Source organism: Dermacentor variabilis, chromosome 2 (assembly GCF_050947875.1).
Source record: "Dermacentor variabilis isolate Ectoservices chromosome 2, ASM5094787v1, whole genome shotgun sequence".
NCBI classification, from domain to species: domain Eukaryota; kingdom Metazoa; phylum Arthropoda; class Arachnida; order Ixodida; family Ixodidae; genus Dermacentor; species Dermacentor variabilis.
The window spans coordinates 242,553,362-242,573,738 of NC_134569.1; the positions used below are offsets into that span (position 1 = coordinate 242,553,362).

The 20,377-nt window shown below is 46.9% G+C and overlaps 1 protein-coding gene across 1 annotated transcript in view; it reads left to right on the forward strand.

The window, feature by feature from the left end:
* LOC142570737 (sodium-dependent nutrient amino acid transporter 1-like) overlaps window positions 1-20,377 on the forward strand; it is a 118,036-nt gene that overhangs the window by 79,757 nt on the left and 17,902 nt on the right. Inside the window, exon 5 of the mRNA XM_075679081.1 lies at window positions 673-805. Within this exon, the coding sequence (XP_075535196.1) occupies window positions 673-805 (133 nt within the window). The remainder of the gene's footprint in view (window positions 1-672; window positions 806-20,377) is intronic.

Consider the following 20,377-nt stretch of genomic DNA (forward strand, 5'->3'; position numbering starts at 1 on the left):
GTCGCCCCGAGCTTAGCTCGGCATCGACGACATTTGAGTGAATGTCTCGAGGCCCAACTCGACCCCGACCAGACGGCCAAATGGCCTGACTTGCATTTTTTCCGCCAATTTAACATTAAATAAAGCAGATTTTCTTTTTATGATGCCTCAGAACTTGCTTTCAGGCTCTACTCTTTTGATTTCTGTTGCATTATCATAAACAAAGTCTCTCTTGTTTTCATCGCGGTTTCACTTCTGCTGTAGACCCTAACCGTTCCCATTATCTCTACTGGTAGCCCTGTTAACCAGGCCACCACTGCACCTTGCTTATTATAAACTGTGACATAGCAGAACTTAAGGAATTATGAGGAAGTTGTACTTGCAGACCGACGGCTACTGGCTGTGACCGGGTCACCAGTCGCCCCTTCCTTCGCCCCTCCCCCAAGTTTCTGAGGTTGAGTCCGGCCCCTTGAGATTACGACGTAGTTCACGATAAAAAATTAACTGGGCCTGAGCGCACAGTCTTGAAATCAGTGACGTCACAGCGAGTTCTCACGCAGAAAGAGAGGCCATTTCGATATTGCAGAACGGTAGTTTACTAATACAAAACTTAATTTCTTCAACTGAAAAGTTGGCAACCCTGCTGCAAGGTGAAATGGTGCTAACTACGTATACCACCGCATGGCCGTGCAGGCGTCACGTGGCAAACTTGGATTCGTCCAGCGAGAGCATCAGCGATTCCAGTGTAGGCTTGCTGCTGGCCATGATCATCGGCTGGATTTTGGTGCTTATCTCCATCAGCATGGGACTTCGCTCGATGAAGAAGGTACGCGGCTGCACCGCTTGTTGTCCAATTAAATGGGGCTTCAGAATGTACGTGGGGAGCAAATTGGGAAAGAACTTCCGTCATATGAGCGCCACTGATCAGTGCTGGTAATATGCCGAGAAATTCACTAAATTTAGGGAGCTTTTAGTCGCCTCGATACCAGATGTGCTTTTTCTCAAACTTAGCGACATTTTTTTAATTACGTCGATAGCCAGAAACTACCGAAGAGCTCATTAGTGACTCAGCCGGATGCACCAAAGGTGTTTTTCAGGGCAAATCACAATCTTGAGATCTGACACCGTGTTACAAAAGAGGGTGCTGTTTTAACTCTACAGGCTCGCCACCGCAGATGCTAATCTAAAGCTACGGAACACAAAGGAAGACATCTGAAAAGAAATGAAACGCAAGAAAGACAAAATTCCGAGTGTCATTATTATCATCCCTAAGTGGACTTTTGCAAAATATTTTCGCGATACGATATTGCGTCATTGCAAAAAAAAAAAAGGGGAGGGGGATTACCTACACTGCCACCGATTTATGCAATCCGCGAAGCTAACGACTGTACTGAGTAGAGTTTTCTCACCGTGGCGTTCGTTACTCTGGCTCATTGGCCCAGAATACCTCACCCAATCAGCACTTTAGGGACACTTTTGCCGTATCTTCTTAAGAGTCGGCTCGCCACAGACCGATTCTTGAGCGTTTTGGAATTTTAGAGCGAAGCTCGTGATTTCCACACCATTTCAGAATCGCTATAACAAACGCGCACAAAAAAAAAAAAAGAAACGCGAAGCCTTTCGTTGATAGCCGGCTGCCGATCAACTTTTTGGGTCTCGCAAGGTATTACCAGGTGGACCAATGTGCCTGTATAAGACGAACACCTATGTGTATGACTCAAGCATCTGTGTGACGACAGCAGCAAGACGACGATGACGACGGAAGTGTGGCGCTGACGACATGGTTTCTACTCCGGCCGTTCGACGCGAGCTTACAACATGCCAATTTTCGGCTTCTACATAGACAGTGGTGAGCGAGAGAAACATAGATTGTGGTGTCATCAGTTATCGCTACTTTTCGCTACTTCCACCAATATTCTACCCGCCTCTTACTAATGCCTACTGCGGACATGTTTACTTTTCCCCTGCTCTCTGATCAAAAGAGCTTCAAGGAGGCCAGTGGCGCATAAATAGACCACTGGGTAGACGTCATCGCATTCTAATAAAACGTGCTCCATCATTTCCCCAGCTTTATCGCTGCAAGCACATGCTTGTTCTTGCTCCTTATATCTCGCTTTATAAGTGCTTAGTCTAAGGCCTTCTGATCTCGCTTCGAAAAGTGATGCGCTTTCCTTTGACTTATTATAAATTGTTTCTTTCCTGATTTCGTTTTTTCCTCTTAAGTATTTACTAATGGCCGGTTTCTTTTCTATTGCCGCCACCCATGAGATTATTTCAGCCCCTCTGACTTTCCTCTTGACGTTCTTTGTTGCTGTGTTGCCCACCCTACAGGCCGCATACTTGCTGGATGAATGGATGTTATGAGCGTCCCCTTTTGAACGGCGCTGTGGTTTGCACCACCAAGCTCTTGGTATTATGTTCCTAATGTCATACCTATGTAACAAACGAAAAAAGAAAAAGAAACACCAAGAACTCTCATAACCAAATTTTCAGACTCTCTATTGCTATAGGCGCCTACTTGGGCATTCTAGGGGCGATGGCTCACACTACTTCGACCCCAGCCATGGAAGGTAGAGAGGCGAAACCGGCCTGCGCATGTGGGTTGTTGACCACTGGTAAAGAGGGTGAGGGGGCCACGACGCGGAGACCTGGAGAGCCGGGATGAGACGGGAGAAAGGGCATCAGAGATGGCCTTATGTTGCGTGTGCGTTGCGCCGCCTGGAAATCGCGTGGACGGTCGCATCTGCGCCTTCAAGGGGAGTTGGGGTACTACAACCAAATTGCGCAGAAGGCGAGCTTGCTTCTTTTAACCCTTATAGCGCTCATTGCGCTTGCATTGCATTCATCACCAATATGAAGAAAATATTCGGTATCAATTTGCACTCACATTGAATAAACACAAACACGTCTTTGAGCGCTGCATGTGCATATACGGAAAGTTTCGGTGTGTATGGATTCCAACACTTGGATTGTTCGATCGACTGCACATATATTTTTTTTTATGGAACCGTAACGTCTGCACACAAAAACTTCAACGGCAAATGCACGTTTAGTATGATGAATGCCGACACTACTTCACGCAAATAACGTATGCAAGTACGCCTGACGCAACCCGATGATACAACAAATTGGTGTAGGTAACAGCATAGGCGGACTTGTAACGAAGTATGCGAGAACGGATGAGCCTGATCTCGCAAAAACATAAACATTGAAAGAGTCTGTCTTAGAAACAAGTGGGCTGAGCCCGCCGGCATTCAGTGGGCACTAAAGGCCAAAACAATTTTCTTTAAGCTACACACCATTGCACTCCCTCTGAAACCATGGCTTCAGGAAAAGGGCCTATTCGTTCAGTGGTCTCTTGCGCAGCAAACTGAAAGTGTTTCCATGTTTTTTTGGGGTTTTTACGATATCATACTTCATTGGGACATCCTACAGCATGCCATAAAGAAACAGCTCCCTATAAAACCCTACGTAACTCGTTTTTGGCCTGTTTACAGTGAATGTAACATCGCATATGATATGTCTGTCCTGTTAAATATGCATGCCATTCGGAAAACCCACATGGCTGTGTGGCACGCAGACTCTAACGCACGCCCAGCCCGATATTACTTTATCGAAAGTGTAGCGGATACATCAGGGATGTATACAAAACAGGAGAAGATCAGCCCGAATGACTACCTGTTCTGGATGATCTTCTTCTACTGAAGCGTTTTCAATCATCCCATGCAAAGTAGAAAACGCTCACCATGTGTAAACATTGGTTAGTATCATTTTCTCTGTAAGGTGTATGCTTTGTTTTGTGTACGGCATGCACCTGGCAAGTGAGAATTAAAAAGAAAGTGATCGTGGTCTAGTTGTCAGAGCATCGGGTTGCTGCGCTCGAAGGCCAAAGTTTGACTCCACTGTCGGCCATGCATTTCCTGTTTGCTACGGAATTCCGAAGTGAGGCGAGGCAGTAAATACCTACGGCAAAGAGCCTGAAATTCGGCAATGAATGCTTAGCATAAAATAAGAATGCGCACAAACCAACTATGACGATTGTCAATGTTAAGCGAATAGCCGAGCGTTTTTAAAAATCTATTCGCTGCAACAAAGCAATGATGCGCATCGTTTCAATGCCCTAGAACGGAACCGCTAAACAGTATATGTGTAGCGTGGCCGGAGCCCTCTGCTGTAGCCCCCACAACGTCTAAAGCTCCAGAGGCCTCAACACTCTTCAGTTTTGGGGCATTTAACGTGCAGGCAGCCGGGCTATTCACTTACACGCACACGCGCACACGCACACACACAAAATGTTGCCATGCATACTCTGAAAGGAGCCAAGTTGTACCTTCTCATTGTTGCCCATTTCTTTTGTTGACAACCGCAGAAATGGCGTTGGTTTCTAATAATATTTAACGAAGTATTTATTTTGCTTTGTAGATGCCATATCTAGAACTCATACGTTTGGGAGAACTGCGTTCACACCGAAGGCTATATATATATATATATATATATATATATATATATATATATATAGAGAGAGAGAGAGAGAGAGAGAGAGAGAAAGGGGAACGAGAGTGCGCGCGCGTTATCTCGGGGTACTGTGCGCCGGCTGGCCCGGGCCTTGCCTCCTGGGCCTCATTTCACCTTGTCAATATACATCTTTCGTAACATCTTTGGTGGACGTGCGGGGCAAATCCTGGACGATCCTGGTCGACCAAGCCCTACCAACTGTCCGACAGAGTAGACGCTTGATCGGTTTACGACCACAACCAGCGGACATGGTCGATTTCGGAGGAGCCAATGACTACCCCATCTGCGGCGAACCAGACAGCAATCACGCAAGGCAGGCTGGCTACTGGACACCGCTGCGAGAGCCACCTACCTTTTCAGGGAAGGCGACCGAAGACGTCGACGACTGGCTGAAGAACTACAAAATAGTGAGTCGCCACAACCACTGGAGCACTACGAAGCGGCTCGAAAACGTGGTTTTTCCTCGCTAGAACCGCGCTCCTCTGGTTTGAAAACCACGGGAACGTTCTGAGAAGCTGGGATAATTTTGTAGAAGGATTCAACAAGTGCTTCATGGACCCGATCTCTAACAAAAAGAAGGCTGAGTAGACGCTTTCCCGACGAGCTCAGTTATTTGGCGAAACTTGACCAACTTACATAGGGGCTGTTTTGAAATTATGCAGAATCGTCAGCGCCACCATGCCAGACGAAGACATCTGCTCAAGGAAATCGCTGAAGATGTTTATAATTTTCTTATGACGAAGGAAGATCTTAGTACTGCTTCTGATTTGAAGAAACATTGCCGGGCGTTTGAAGCGCTGGAAATGAAAAGGATTGGCCCAAAGTTCGGACGCTTGGACAATGTCACCACTATTGGAAGTGTGCCGTCCCATCCCATTGCGACATCTCCTCCGTGATTCGGCAAAAGTGGTTAAAGAAGAGCTTGAAAACCTTGAAGTTGTTAACGATGCTCATGTGTGCCATCAGTGTGCATTTGACGATCGCTCTCTAGTGTCACCGGCCACGTGGGCACGTCAGAGTTACCGAGAGCCTCGCAGGACCTATTTTGATCGTCCAGAGAGCAGCGACTTGCCACCGCAATGGACAAGTCTGGGGCGCCGGCAAGATGCACGACAACCATTTGTTCCGTGGCCTCCTCCCTCCTGCAACTTGCCTAAGAGTTTGTTTCTATCCTTGACGCCCATGTCATCGGTGTCATCCGTGACAAGCCGCGGCTCCCACATTTGTTACAGCTCATTTCAAAGCGCAAAGAATGCGAAGATGACATTCGATTCTTTGATAACCTGACGGTTCCTAGCAGGAATTTACTGTGGCTCGCTAAAATGAAGGCTAAGGAAATGAAGTACGCTTTCGTCTGGTCAAAGGAAGGAAAGATCTACGCTCGAAAGCAACCTGGTGCACGAGCCATCAGGATCGCTTGTGAGGAGGACATTGATAAGATGGTTTAATCACTGTTGCTGCGAGACTGCGCAGTACACCTGCTCAACAATGGCTTATTTTACTGCCGAGTCATTCACCGACTTTCTAAAGGATGGTGCTTACAATCCTCGCAACACACTATCTCTTTACCACTTGAACTGTCAAAGCCTAAAAAATAAATCAGAAGAAGTAGAAGCTGAATTAACTAAACTGAACTTTAATTTTGAACTTATTGCCTTCACTGAAACTTGGTTTACCTCAAATGCAGATGTCAGCGAGTTTCCTGGTTACAAACCCATTTCAGTATTTCGAGATGGAAAGCGTGGTGGTGGTGTATCTTTATATGTGCAAAATTATTTGTGCTTTGAGGTCTAGTCGGATTATACTATTGTTTGTACTGATTTTGAAACTGTCTGCATTGCTTTTCATAGAGTTGCTCTTATGGTTGTGTATCGCCCCCCTCAAGGAAATTCTGACAATTTTTTTCGCTTCATTGATTGTTTTCTGCAGTTTGCTAACCAAAACAACTGGCGTATCATTGTGCTAGGTGACTTCAATATTAACTTTTTGGAGGATAACGCTCTGAAGATTAACTTAAATGAAATAATGCTGTCTAATGGTTGTGACAATACTATCAAATTGCCTACTCGCATATCCTTGCACTCTGAAACATTAATTGATTTGTGCTTCACTAATTCACCCACCTTCACCCACCTCAGAGTTGCATATCCGGTGTTTTTTCTTCTGGAATTAGTGATCACTTGCCTTTCTTTTCACTTTTTCCTGATACGACCAAATTGAATAAACGCGTTCACGCTCGTAGAGTTAATGATGAAAAGAGCATCTCCAGATTTTGTCACCTGTTGTCTACAATTAATTGGGTAGATGTATATGGTGAAAATGACTCGTCCCGTGCTTATGATATATTTATTCAGAAGCTGCTTGAATGCTATTACGCTGCGTTCCCAACTCAAACTATAAAAAAACATAGAAAGGCTAGAAAAGAATGGATGACAGGAGCACTTTTGAAACAAATTAAAGAAAAGAACAAAATGTTCTCTCGTTTTTTGGAAACGCGATGCCCGGATGATTTAGTTAAGTTTAAGAAGTTTCGAAATAAATTAAACTCAGATCTAAAGAAAGCTAAATCTTTTTTCTATATTAATAAGTTTTCGTCAATCTTACACAATCCTAAATTACTTTGGCAAGGTATTAACATTATTATAGGGAACAGGAAGAACTGTCTTCCCTCTGAGCTGAAAGTCAATGGGGTGAATTATGCTGGAATTTCACTTGCCAATATGCTGAATGAACACTTTTTAGTTGCCGGAGCATACCGACCCTCTGCTCGCTGTCATTCAACTCGGTCTGTTGACTCATACTTACCCTCTTGCAGTACTGAATCTATATTTTTGTCCCCTACTTCAGTGGATGAAGTTATTTCTATCATTAATTCATTCAGGAACACCTGCTCACCTGGAGATGACGAAGTTGCTGCTTTTCCTATCAAATGTGCTGTAAATATTATTGCTGGCCCTCTTACGCATATTTGTAACAGAATGCTTCTTTCTGGTGTATTCCCTAGCAAATTAAAAATCGCGCGCGTTACCGTTTTATTCAAAGGAGGCAACAAAAATGACCCAAATAATTACCGTCCTATTTCGGTATTGCCTCTGTTTTCGAAGTTAGCTGAGCGTATACTCTATAGGCGACTAAACAATTTCTTACAAGCTAAACATCTTATCTGCCCCCCACAGTATGGCTTTCAGGCCGGTAAATCAACAGAATCTGCTCTGTTAGATATTAAAAACTCTATAATTAAAAATTTTGAAACTAAGCTTTTTTCTGTTGGAATTTTTCTCGACCTGCGCAAAGCTTTCGATTCTGTGCAACATACAATACTGCTCCACAAATTAAAGACTTACGGGATCCGTGGAGTGGCAAATTCACTTTTGGAAAGTTATCTAACTGCACGGATACAGTACACTCAGATTCATGTTGTAAAATCCAGTTTTGGTATGATAAAATTCGGTGTCCCTCAGGGTTCAATTCTGGGACCACTTTTATTTATTCTCTATATTAATGACATTGTAAACATTCCATTAACTCCTAACATCATGATGTATGCTGACGATACTGTCTTTTTTTCCGGCTCCAGTCTCCAAGTAATTGAACACCAATGTAATACCTGGCTTGAGGAGTTAGCGGTTTGGCTCTATGTAAATCAACTTCAATTAAACGTAAAAAAAACAAAGTTTATGCACTTCCATCCAAAAAACAAACCATTAGATCATCACATCAAACTATTTTTTAAAGACTTTAACATCGAGCAAGTTCATAGTTGCCGGTTCCTTGGTGTGTTTTTTCGTAGCGATTTGGGTTGGAGTGATCATACAACCTACATTAGACTAAAAATGGCCAGATCTATTTATGTTATTTATCGTGTTAGACATCTCCTCCCACTACAAGTTAAAAAACAGTTATATTTTGCCCTTGTTCAGTCTCACCTGGTGTATTGCAACCTAGTGGGGGGTACATGCAACAAAACTGATTCACACAAATTGCTTTCTCTCCAGAAAAGAGCTCTACGTTTATTAAGTTCAAGTTCATCTGTTGAAGCAAATCTTTTCGAAACATTTCATGTTCGCAATTTATTTCATTTATACAATTTTAGTTTGGCCCTTCACATTTTTTTATAAAATCAAGCATGACTTTAACTCTTTTTCTAATACTTATAATTCAAGAAACGTTGCGTATGGTCTACGTTCCGTTGCCCTATCTACTGCAAGACCCAGAACAAATTATGGTAAACAAACAACCGATTATCAAATTATAACATTGTGTAATGCCTACCAGTCTCTTACTCAGATTGCTTTAGAAAGTTATAGTGTGTCTGTATTTAAGAAAAAACTGACGATTCTTTTCCCCCCCGGTTAAATTTCAGCTAATTCTGTATACTTGTTTTGTTCTGTATAATTCTGTATAATGTTTTGTTTATTGTTAATTGATATTTATTATTGTCTATCATTAACTATTTTTCTATTGTGATCATGTTTGGTCATTGTTTTTTTCTTTTTTTTTCTTTTGTCCATTCGGCCCCCGTTTCCATGATGTGTGATCGGGGTGTAGGCCTTGTCAGGAGGTATGCTTGGTCTACCTCCTTTAGCCTCACCTCGAGGGCATATTGTATATAATATGGCCAAATAAACATACTACATCATCATCATCATCACCAGCCTGGTTACGCCCACTGCAGGGCAAAGGCCTCTCCCATACTTCTCCAACAACCCCTGTCATGTACTAATTGTGGCCATGCCGTCCCTGCAAACTTCTTAATCTCATCCGTCCACCTAACTTTCTGCCGCCCCCTGCTACGCTTCCCTTCCCTTGGGATCCAGTCCGTAACCCTTAATGACCATCGGTTATCTTCCCTCCTCAATACATGTCCTGCCCATGCCCATTTCTTTTCCTTGATTTCACCTAAGATGTTATTAACTCGCGTTTGTTCCCTCACCCAATCTGCTCTTTTCTTATCCCTTAACGTTACACCAATCATTCTTCTTTCCATAGCTCGTTGCGTCGTCCTCAATTTCAGTAGAACCCTTTTCGTAAGCCTCCAGGTTTCTGCCCTGTAGGTGAGTACTGGTAAGACACAGCTATTATACACTTTTCTCTTGAAGGATAGTGGCAACCTGCTGTTCATGATCTGAGAATGCCTGCCAAACGCACCCCGGCCCATTGTTATTCTTCTGATTATTTCCGTCTCATGATCCGGATCCACCGTCACTACCTGCCCTAAGTAGATGTATTCTCTTACGACTTCCAGTGCCTCGTTGCCTAATGTAAATTGCTGTTCTCTTCCGAGACTGTTAAACATTACTTTAGTTTTCCGCAGATTAATTCTTAGACCCACTCTTCTGCTTCGCCTCTCCAGATCAGTGAGCATGCATTGCAATTGGTCCCCTGAGTTACTAAGCAAGGAAATATCATCAGCGAATCGCAAGTTACTAAGGTATTCTCCATTTACTTTTATCCCCAATTCTTCCCAATCCAGGTCTCTGAATACCTCCTGTAAACAAGCTGTGAATAGCATTGGGGAGATCGTATCTCCCTGCCTGACGCCTTTCTTTATTCGGATTTTGTTGCATTCTTTATGGAGGACTACGGTGGCTGTGGAGCCGCTATAGATATCTTTCAGTATTTTTACATACGGCTCGTCTACACCTTAATTCCGTAATGCCTCCATGACTGCTGAGGTTTCGACAGAATCAAACGCTTTCTCGTAATGAATGAAAGCTATATATAAGGGTTGGTCACATTTCTCTATCACCTGATTGACAGTCTGAATATGATCTATTGTTGAGTAGACTTTACGGAATCCTGCCTGGTCCTTTGCTTGACAGAAGTCTAAGGTGTTCCTGATTCTATTTGCGATTACCTCAGTAAATAGTTTGTAGGCAACGGACAGTAAGCTGATCGGTCTATAATTTTTCAAGTGTTTGGCGTTCCCTTTCTTATGGATTAGGATTATGTTAGCGTTCTTCCAAGATTCCGGTACGCTCGAGGTCATGAGGCATTGCGTATACAGGGTGGCCAGTTTCTCTAGAACAATCTGCCCACCATCCTTCAACAAATCTGCTGTTACCTGATCCTCCCCAGCTGCCTTCCCCCTTTGCATATATCCCAAGGCTTTCTTTACTTCTTCCGGCGTTACCTGTGGGATGGCGAATTCCTCTAGACTATTTTCTCTTCCATTATCGTCATGGGTGCCACTAGGACTGTATAAATCTCTATAGAACTCCTCAGCCACTTGAACTATCCCATTCATATTAGTAATGATATTGCCAGCCTTGTCTCTTAACGCATACATCTGGTTCTTGCCAATTCCTAGTTTCTTCTTTACTGATTTTAGGCTTCCTCCGTTCCCGAGAGCATGTTCAATTCTATCCATATTATACTTCCTTATGTCAGCTGTCTTACGCTTGTTGATTAACTTCGAAAGTTCTGCCAGTTCTATACTAGCTGTAGGATTGGAGGCTTTCATACATTGGCTTTTGTTGATGAGATCTTTCGTCTCCTGCGATAGTTTACTGGTATCCTGCCTAACGGAGTTACCACCGACTTCCATTGCACACTCCTTAATGATGCCCACAAGATTGTCGTTCATTGCTTCAACACTAAGGTCCTCTTCCTGAGTTAAAGCCAAATACCTGTTCTATAGCTTGATCTGGAATTCCTCTATTTTCCCTCTTACCGCTAACTCATTGATCGGCTTCTTATGTACCAGTTTCTTCCGTTCCCTCCTCAGGTCTAGGATAATTCGAGTTCTTACCATTCTATGGTCACTGCAGCGCACCTTGGTGAGCAAGTCCCCGTCTTGTATGATGCCAGGGTTAGCGCAGAGTATGAAGTCTATTTCATTTCTAATCTCGCCGTTCGGGCTCCTCCACGTCCACTTTCGGCTATCCCGCTTGCGGAAGAAGGTATTCATTATGCTCAAATTATTCTGTTCCGCAAACTCTACTAATAACTCTCCCCAGCTATTCGGAGTGCCTATGCCATATTCCCCCACTGCCTTGTCTCCAGCCTGCTTCGTGCCTACCTTGGAATTAAAGTCACCCATTAGTATATTGTATTTAGTTTTCACTCTACCCAGCGCCGATTCCACGCCTTCATAGAAGCTTTCGAATTCCGGGTCATCATGACTGGATGTAGGGGCGTAGACCTGTAGAATCTTCATTTTGTACTTCTTATTAAGTTTCACAACAAGACCTGCCACCCTCTCGTTAATGCTATTAGTATTCCTGTATGTTACCAGCTGTATTCTTATTAATCAGGAATCCGACTCCTACTTCTCTTCTCTCCGCTAAGCCCCGGTAGCACAGGACGTGCCCGCTTTTTAGCACTGTATATGCTTCTTTTGGCCTCCTAACTTCACTGAGCCCTATTATATCCGATTTACTGCCCTCTAATTCCTCCAATAGCACTGCTAGACTCCCCTCACTAGATAACGTTCTAGCGTTTAACGTTGCCAGGTTCAGATTCCAATGGCGGCCTGTCCGGAGCCAGTGATTCTTAGCACCCTCTGCTGCGTCGCAGGTCTGACCGCCGCCGTGGTCAGTTGCTTTGCAGCTGCTGGGGACTGAGGGCCGGGGTTTGATTGTTGTGTTCATATAGGAGGTTGTGGCCAAGTACTGCACCAGGGTGGCCAATCCTGCTCTGGTGAGGGAGTGCGTTACCGGTTCTGGTCACCGGGATCAGGCCACACTCCAGGCCTCTTTATGCAATTTTAGCAACACGCGGATTTTTTTTAATCCGGTGGAAAATTGCCGGCACCGGGATTCGAACCACGGACCTCTTGCACGCGAGGCGGGTGTTCTACCTCTACGCCACCGCTGCTTCTCAGACAAAGCTATTTCGCTCTCGTGAGGAGCACTCCTTGGGTTAGTTACTCGGACGAGCTTCCCACGCTAAGCGTGCCGCGCTCGCCTCGCACCTGCTCAAGCTTTTCCTAGTCATTAGAGCCGCTCGAGCTTCCTCTCATCGACGTGCTGCCATTTTTTCCAAAAAAGTATGCCTTCCAACCGCAAAAATCGACCATCGCGGACAACGTCAGTCTCTTTCCACGTAAGTACGAGGCTCTGGACAGGAGTTACGCCGCTTCAATGTAACCTATGGCCTGACGGACCAACAGACTGCGATATCTCTCCGGGCCACATCCAAGGGACACGAGTTTAAATCCCCTGTTTTCTTCCCTTCTTTGTTCTCCTTTTTTGCTTTTTTATCTCTTTTCTTCTAGTTTATCACCATATCAGGGAATTGCGTATTTTCGCCACGACTGCCCGCACGGGGACCCTCCTAAAAAATTATTCTTGAAACACTTGAAAAATTTTTTTTCCTTTATTATTTATGGCCACTGATGTGCAGGTCATAAACTACCAGGTTTCTCCAGTTGAGTGCCATCTGTGCGGTTTAACCGAGCTCAGATTGGTCGACCTTGACTGATCGACGAAGGCATCAGTACTGGTCGAACATCTTGAAGGGGCAGCGCAATATGACGAATACAGAAGGCATGGAACACACGGGACAGCGCTGATCTCACAACTAACTTTATTCGAAGGCATACACAAACTTATGTTCACAACACATAGCCAAGCGCTCTCCCATCGATGGTGTCATTATCAGTGCGCAGGCAAAAACAAAAAAAAAACAAAAACACAAAACCCTGTAATCTAATGCTACACTATGAGGCGGCATAAAAATTCAAATTCACTGCCACGCAAATATAACAATGGCATGCTTATACAACGCGACCCTTTTTTCCTGGTATAGCAGGCCTCAATAATCTCCCTCCTGGTCTGATTTATATGCGCGGATGTTAAATGAGGCGTACAACCTCTGCGGTGGCGAAGAGGTAGAGTAGCCGCCTCGCGTGCAAGAGGGCCATTGTTCGAATCCCGGTGCCGTGCAATTTTCCACCGAAAAAAAGAAGCGCGTGTTGTTAAAACTGCATAAACAGGCCTGGAGTGCAGCCTCATCCCGGTGACCAGAACCGGTAACGCACTCTCTCACCAGAGAAGGATTGGCTGCCCTGGTGCAGTACTTGGCTACAACCTCCTATATGAATACAACAATCAAAACCCGGCCCCTCAGTCCCCAGCAGCCGCGAAGCAACTGACCACGGCGGCGGTCAGATCTGTGACGCTGCAGAGGGTGCTAAGAATCCCTGGCTCCGGACAGGCCGCCATTGGAATCTGAACCTGGCAACGTTATCTAGTGAGGCGAGTGTAGCAGCGTTATTGGAGAAATTAGAGGGTAGTGGATGGAATATAATAGGGCTCAGTGAGGTTTGCAGGAAAAAGGAAGCATATTGACATGTGTACTTATATTTATCGGGCGACCACGCTTCGCCGCCTAACAAATGTAATCGCACAGCGCGGGACGCGCCTGGATGCGTGCGAAGTTTCTGGAAAGTTATCGATGCTTCTACCCGGCTGTCTGTTGTCGCCGAACCTTGTGTAATCTGATTTCATCGCGTGACGCGAATGGTGTAGAACTTTGTGGAATGCACGCGGGTCCCAACGATTAGTCTACAACATTCGATGACTACTGTATGCAAGCCGACGCGCTGGACCCGCTGATCAGATTTACGACGACCGCCGACCGTGTTCGCCGCTATCGTTGTGATATAAGTGTAGCCTGTTTTTGTGGGCACAGGTTCGCCCAATAAAAGTTAGTTTTGTATTTCACCGTGTTGCTGCTTTCTTCACCGTCACTACCACGTGACATCTGGTGGAGGCGCTTTACGTTGATGTACCGGACGTCCCCGACAAGCCGTAATTTAAGCCCGGACCGCAAAGAGAACACGAACGTAGTCCCGGATTATCGAGCAAGCCGCCGTCTTCAACGGCTGCCCCCGGAGCACGGACTTCTACCTGAGAAGACCAAGAAGATTGTGGCGAAGGCAACCCCAATGGCAGCCCCAGCGTCCCCCACCGTGCTTCGGCAGCCCAGGAAACCACCGACGTTCCGCGGTTCCACAATTCATCATCGTCATCATCATCATCAGCCTGGTTACGCCCACTGCAGGGCAAAGGCCTCTCCCATGCTTCTCCAACAACCCCGGTCATGTACTAATTGTGGCCATGCCGTCCCTGCAAACTTCTTAATCTCATCCGCCCACCTAACTTTCTGCCGCCCCCTGCTACGCTTCCCTTCCCTTGGGATCCAGTCCGTAACCCTTAATGACCGTCGGTTATCTTCCCTCCTCATTACATGTCCTGCCCATGCCCATTTCTTTTTCTTGATTTCAACTTAGATGTCATTAACTCGCGTTTGTTCCCTCACCCAATCTGCTCTTTTCTTATCCCTTAACGTTACACCTATCATTCTTCTTTCCATAGCTCGTTGTGTCGTCCTCAATTTGAGTAGAACCCTTTTCGTAAGCATCCAGGTTTCTGCCCCGTAGGTGAGTACTGGTAAGACACAGCTATTATATACTTTTCTCTTGAGGGATAACGGCAACCTGCTGTTCATGATTTGGGAATGCCTGCCAAACGCACTCCAGCCCATTCTTATTCTTCTGATTATTTCCGTCTCATGATCCGGATCCGCCGTCACTACCTGCCCTAAGTAGATGTATTCCCTTACGACTTCCAGTGCCTCGCTGCCTATTGTAAATTGCTGTTCTCTCCCGAGACTGTTAAGCATTACTTAGTTTTCTGCATATTAATTTTTAGACCCACTCTTCTGCTTTGCCTCTCCAGGTCAGCGAGCATGCATTGCAATTGGTCCCCTGAGTTACTAAGCAAGGCAATATCATCAGCGAATCGCAAGTCACTAAGGTATTCTCCATTAACTTTTATCCCCAATTCTTCCCAATCTAGGTCTCTGAATACCTCCTGTAAACACGCTGTGAATAGCATTGGAGATATTGTATCTCCCTGCCTGACGCCTTTCTTTATTTGGATTTTGTTGCTTGCTTTATGGAGGACTACGGTGGCTGTGGAGCCGCTATAAATATCTTCCAGTATCTTTACATATGGCTCATCTACACCCTGATTCCGTAATGCCTCCATGACTGCTGAGGTTTCGACTGAATCAAACGCTTTCTCGTAATCAATGAAAGCTATATATAAGGGTTGGTTATATTCTGCACATTTCTCTATCACTTGATTGATAGTGTGAATATGGTCTATTGTTGAGTAGCCTTTACGGAATCCTGCCTGGTCCTTTGGTTGACAGAAGTCTAAGGTGTTCCTGATTCTACTTGCAATTACCTTAGTAAATACGTTGTAGGCAACGGACAGTAAGCTGATCGGTCTATGATTTTTCAAGTCTTTGGCGTCCCCTTTCTTATGGATTAGGATTATGTTAGCGTTCTTCCAAGATTCCGGTACGCTCGAGGTCATGAGGCATTGCGTATACAGGGTGGCCAGTTTCTCTAGAACAATCTGTCCACCATCCTTCAACAAATCTGCTGTTACCTGATCCTCCCCAGCTGCCTTCCCCCTATGCATATCTCCTAAGGCTTTCTTTACTTCTTCCGGCGTTACCTTCGGGATTTCGAATTCCTCTAGACTATTTTCTCTTCCATTATCGTCGTGGGTGCCACTGGTACTGTATAAATCTCTATAGAACTCCTCAGCCACTTGAACTATCTCATCCATATTAGTAATGATATTACCGGCTTTGTCTCTTAACGCATACATCTGATTCTTGCCAATTCCTAGTTTCTTCTTCACTGTTTTTAGGCTTCCTCCGCTCCTGAAAGCATGTTCAATTCTATCCATATTATACTTCCTTATGTCAGCTGGTTCCACAATTGAGGACCCGGAAAGCTGGCTGGAAACGTATGAGAGGGTCGCTACGTTTAACAACTGGGCGAGCGACGACAAGCTGCGACGTGTCTATTTCGCATAGGAGGACGCCACCAGGACGTGGTTCGAGAATCGAGAAGCCACCTTGACGACGTGGGACCTGTTCCGAAGCGGCTTCCAGCAAACATTTACAAGCGTCGTGCGAAAAGAGTGAGCCCAAGCTCTACTGGAAACCAGAGCGCAGCTGCCGAATGAGACGATCGCCATCTTCAATGAGGACATGAACGGTCTGTTCCGCCACGCCGACCCGCAGATGTCAGAGAAGAAAGTCCGCCTACTGATGCGTGTTGTAAAGGAGGAACTTTTCGCCGGAATGGTAAGACGCCCACCGAACACCGTCGACGAGTTTCTTCGTGAGGCGACGAACATCGAGATGACACGGGAATTGCGGAACCGGCAATTCGACCGACGCACCACGCCAACAAGCTGCGCCGACGTTCAATCAGTGGCCACCGACGACCTGCGCGAGACCATCCGGGCAGTCTTACGAGAGGAGCTTCAGAAGATCTTCCCTTCATCGCAATCTCAAGTGGCCTCAATCGCCGAAGTTGTCAAAGAAGAAGTCCAGCGATCGCTCGGAGTTCCCGAGGTACAACCACAATCATCGCAGCCCCAGCCAGAAGCGATGACCTACGCCGCCGTCGCCCGCCGTCCAGGTCCCCCTCCACGACCGCGCCAGGGCCCTGTAACAACGCAATTGCGTCGACCACCACCGCCGCCGCCGCCAGCACGCCAACCCGTCGCCCAGCGCAGCTACCCGAGGAAGACAGACGTTAGGCGCGCTCCTGACCACCGCCCGCTCTGCTACCACTTCGGGGAAGCCAGCTATGTGTACCGCCGATGCCCATATCGCGACCTGGGATTGCGAGGGTTCCCGCGCCCTCGGGTAGGTGAACGCCCTCGTGACGTCGCTGACTACCTCGTCGCTACTCAGTGGAGCCCTCGACGGCCGTACCGGTCGCCGTCACCAGGCCGCTACCTGTCGCCGCAGCGTCGTGCATACACTGGCCCAGCACGGGGCCGCTCTGCGAGCCCATATCCGGAAAACTAAAATCAGCAACCGATGGAGGTGCGGTTGCTGTTCGTCGAACTGACGAAGACCCTCCGCCGCCGACGAAGACGACGAAGAGACCATCTCGACGACATAATAACGACACGCCGCCGTCCCGACGAAGTCAGGAAGCCAAGACTACACCGACGAAAGACAACTGGACGACCCGACGTTCCAACTTCAGTTCAACACAACGCAGCCGTGATCCGACGCCAAGACGTAACTGCAACGCCAGACAAAGAACCACCGACCTCGACGTGCTTCTCGACAGCCACGCAGTTACCGCCTTAGTGGACACAGGGGCTGATTACTCCGTAATGAGTGGACACATCGCCGCCCAGTTGAAGAAAGTTAAGACCACATGGGAAGGCCCTCAAATTCGGACCGCTGGAGGACACCTCATCGCGCGGATGGGAATTTGCACGGCAAGAATAACCATTCTTGAGCGGACTTACCCTGCCACCTTCGTTATTCTCCAACAGTGTTCACGAGACGTCAGTCTCGGTGTAGACTTCCTGAACCAATACGGCGCAATGATCGACCTGAAGTCGAAGTCAATAACGCTGTCGGAAGATAAAGCGATACCGCCGGAGAGCCCTCGTAGTCACTACCCCTTGGGTGTGCTCGAAGATCAAATGAGCATCCCGCCTCGCTCCAGCATTGTTATTTCGGTCGGCACCAAAACACCCGCTGATGTAGAGGGCGTCATCGAAGGCGACCAGTCTCTACTGCTAGACCGTGAAATTTGCGTCGCAAGAGGGATCGCTCGACTGCATGGAGGGAAAACTGAAGTGCTGCTGACAAACTTCAGCCAGGAGTTCAAGCACGTCAACAAGGGCACGACGTTCGCGTACATCGAGGAAATTCTGGAAACCAGTAATGCGTTTGTCCTCTCGGATTCCACCGCATCTACAGCGACGATCATGGTTCCCGAACCAGACTACGACATTAATCCAAGTCTCCCCGTGATTAAGCAACAGCAGCTCAGAAGTCTGCTCCGACGATACAAAGGCTGTTTTTCGACGTCATCGAGAATTCGACATACACCAGTCGCCAAGCATCGCAATATCGCCGAGGAGTGCGCTCGACCACTCCGCCAGAGCCCTTACTGAGTTTCCCCGCGAGAACGTGAAGCTATGAGAGAACAAGTCGACGAAATGCTGCGCGACGACATCATCCAGCCGTCGAAAAGCCCGTGGGCATCCCTGTTGTCCTCGTAAAGAAAAAGGATGAAACCCTACGTTTCTGCGTCGATTATCGTCGACTGAACAAGATCACGAAGAAGGACGGATACCCTCTCCCACGGATAGACGACGCATTGCATCTACTCTGCAACGGTAAATACTTCTCGTCGATGGACCTCAAGTCTGGCTATTGGCAAATAGAAGACGACGAAAGAGATCGCGAGAAGACCGCCTTCATCACCCCATACTGCCTCTACGAGTTCAAGGTTATGCCATTTGGACTGTGCTCGGCGCCTGCAATGTTCCAGCGCGTGATGGACATGGTTTTAGCAGGATTGAAGTGGCAGACCTGTCTCGTTTACTTGGATGACGTTGCTATCTTCGCCAGAAATTTCGACAATCACCTTAGGCGGCTTGCAACAGTACTCGAGACCATCGAATCATCAGGGCTCACTCTGAAGCCAGAAAAGTGCCGCTTCACTTACGATGAGCTTCTGTTCCTAGGCCACATCATAAGCTAGTCTGGAGTCCGCCCCGATCCGCAGAAGACAGCTGCCATCGCAAAGTTCCCGCAGCCTATCGACAAGAAGGCAGTGCGTAGATTTCTTGGCACGTGTGCCTACTACAGGCGATTTGTCAAGGACTTTTCACGCATCGCTGCGCCGCTGACACAGCTAACAAAATGTGACGTCGAGTTCAAGTGGGAAACGCCGCAGGCCGACGTATTTCAAGAACTCAAACGACGCATACAGTCGCCGCCCGTACTTGCGCACTTCAACGAGCACGCCGATACCGAATACACACTGACGCCAGCAGCCTAGGCGTCGGTGCCGTTCTAGTCTAGAGAAAAGATGGGCATGAACACGTGATATCTTACGCTGGCCGGTCGTTTTCAAATGCGGAAGGCAATTATTCAACAACGTAAAAGGAATGCCTCGCCATCGTTTGGGCTACAGCGAAATTTCGCCCTTATCTATATGGCAGGCCATTCAAAGTGGTCTGCGACCATCACGCGTTGTGTTGGCTAGCCAGCTTAAAGGACCCTTCAGGACGGCTGGCACGGTGGAGCCTCAGACTACAAGAATACGAAAGCACTGTGACATACAAGTGCGGACGAAAACACTCAGATGCCGATTGCCCATCACGCGCCCCAATTGACCCACCGCCGCAAGATGACTAGGATGACGACGCCTTCCTTGGAATAATAAGCGCAGAAGACTTCGCCGAACAACAACGAGGGGACCCGGAGCTAAAAGTCCTAGCCGAGTATCTGGAAGGGCACACCGACGTTGTCCCTGGGGCATTTAAGCGTGGATTGTCTTCGTTTACGCTTCAAAACAACCTACTCGTAAAGAAGAACTTCTCACCAGTCCGCGCCAACTACCTTCTTGTTGTTCCGTCGGCGCTGCGTTGAGAAGTACTGCACGCCCTACATGGCTATCCGACCGCTGGGCACCTCGGTTTCTCCCGACGCTATCGAGGGTACAAGAAAGGTATTACTGGCCGCACCTAACCGCCGATGTCGCCCGTTACGTCAAGACATGCCGAGACTGTCAGCGATGCAAGACAGCACCGACAAGGCCTGCGAGATTACTACAGCCAATCAATCCTCCTTACCGACCTTTTCAGCAGATCGGGATGGATTTGTTGGGGCCATTTCCGACGTCAACATCCGGGAATAAGTGGATCGTCGTGGCGACGGATTACGTCACCCGCTTCGCTGAAACTTAAGCTCTACCAAAAGGCAGCGCAGCCGAAGTGGCGAAATTTTTCGTCGAAAACATCCTGCTGGACATGGTGCTCCAGAAGTCCTCATCACGGACAGAGGAACGGCTTTTACAGCAGAGCTT